Source organism: Penaeus monodon, chromosome 30 (assembly GCF_015228065.2).
Source record: "Penaeus monodon isolate SGIC_2016 chromosome 30, NSTDA_Pmon_1, whole genome shotgun sequence".
Taxonomy (NCBI): Eukaryota; Metazoa; Arthropoda; class Malacostraca; order Decapoda; family Penaeidae; genus Penaeus; species Penaeus monodon.
The window spans coordinates 14,299,502-14,299,735 of record NC_051415.1 but is presented as its reverse complement, the minus strand read 5'-3'; the positions used below and the strand labels follow the sequence as shown (position 1 = coordinate 14,299,735).

At 42.7% G+C, this 234-nt stretch overlaps 1 protein-coding gene across 1 annotated transcript in view; it reads left to right on the top strand.

The window, feature by feature from the left end:
- Window positions 1–11: 11 nt before the first annotated feature.
- The window catches only part of LOC119592359 (ganglioside-induced differentiation-associated protein 1-like), a 7,830-nt gene continuing 7,607 nt past the window's right edge, over window positions 12–234 (top strand). Inside the window, exon 1 of the mRNA XM_037941187.1 lies at window positions 12–234. Coding sequence (XP_037797115.1) covers window positions 57–234 — 178 coding nt within the window. The 5' untranslated portion in view covers window positions 12–56.

The following is a 234-nucleotide window of genomic DNA, read 5'->3' as shown; positions in this document are numbered from 1 at the left end:
ATGTACAGTTTATTACCCTTTCACTGGTTTCATACTGTTTTATCTTTCAGGTTTTGATGGCCCTTTATGAGAAACGTGTCCCATTTAAAAGCCAGATTGTGTCATTGCTTGCACAAGAGCAGTATGAACCATGGTTTTTAAGGCTCAACCCTCGTGGGGAGGTGCCAGTGCTTACTGATGGAGTGAAGGTTATACCAGACTCCAGTCGCATCATTGAATACCTTGAGGACAACT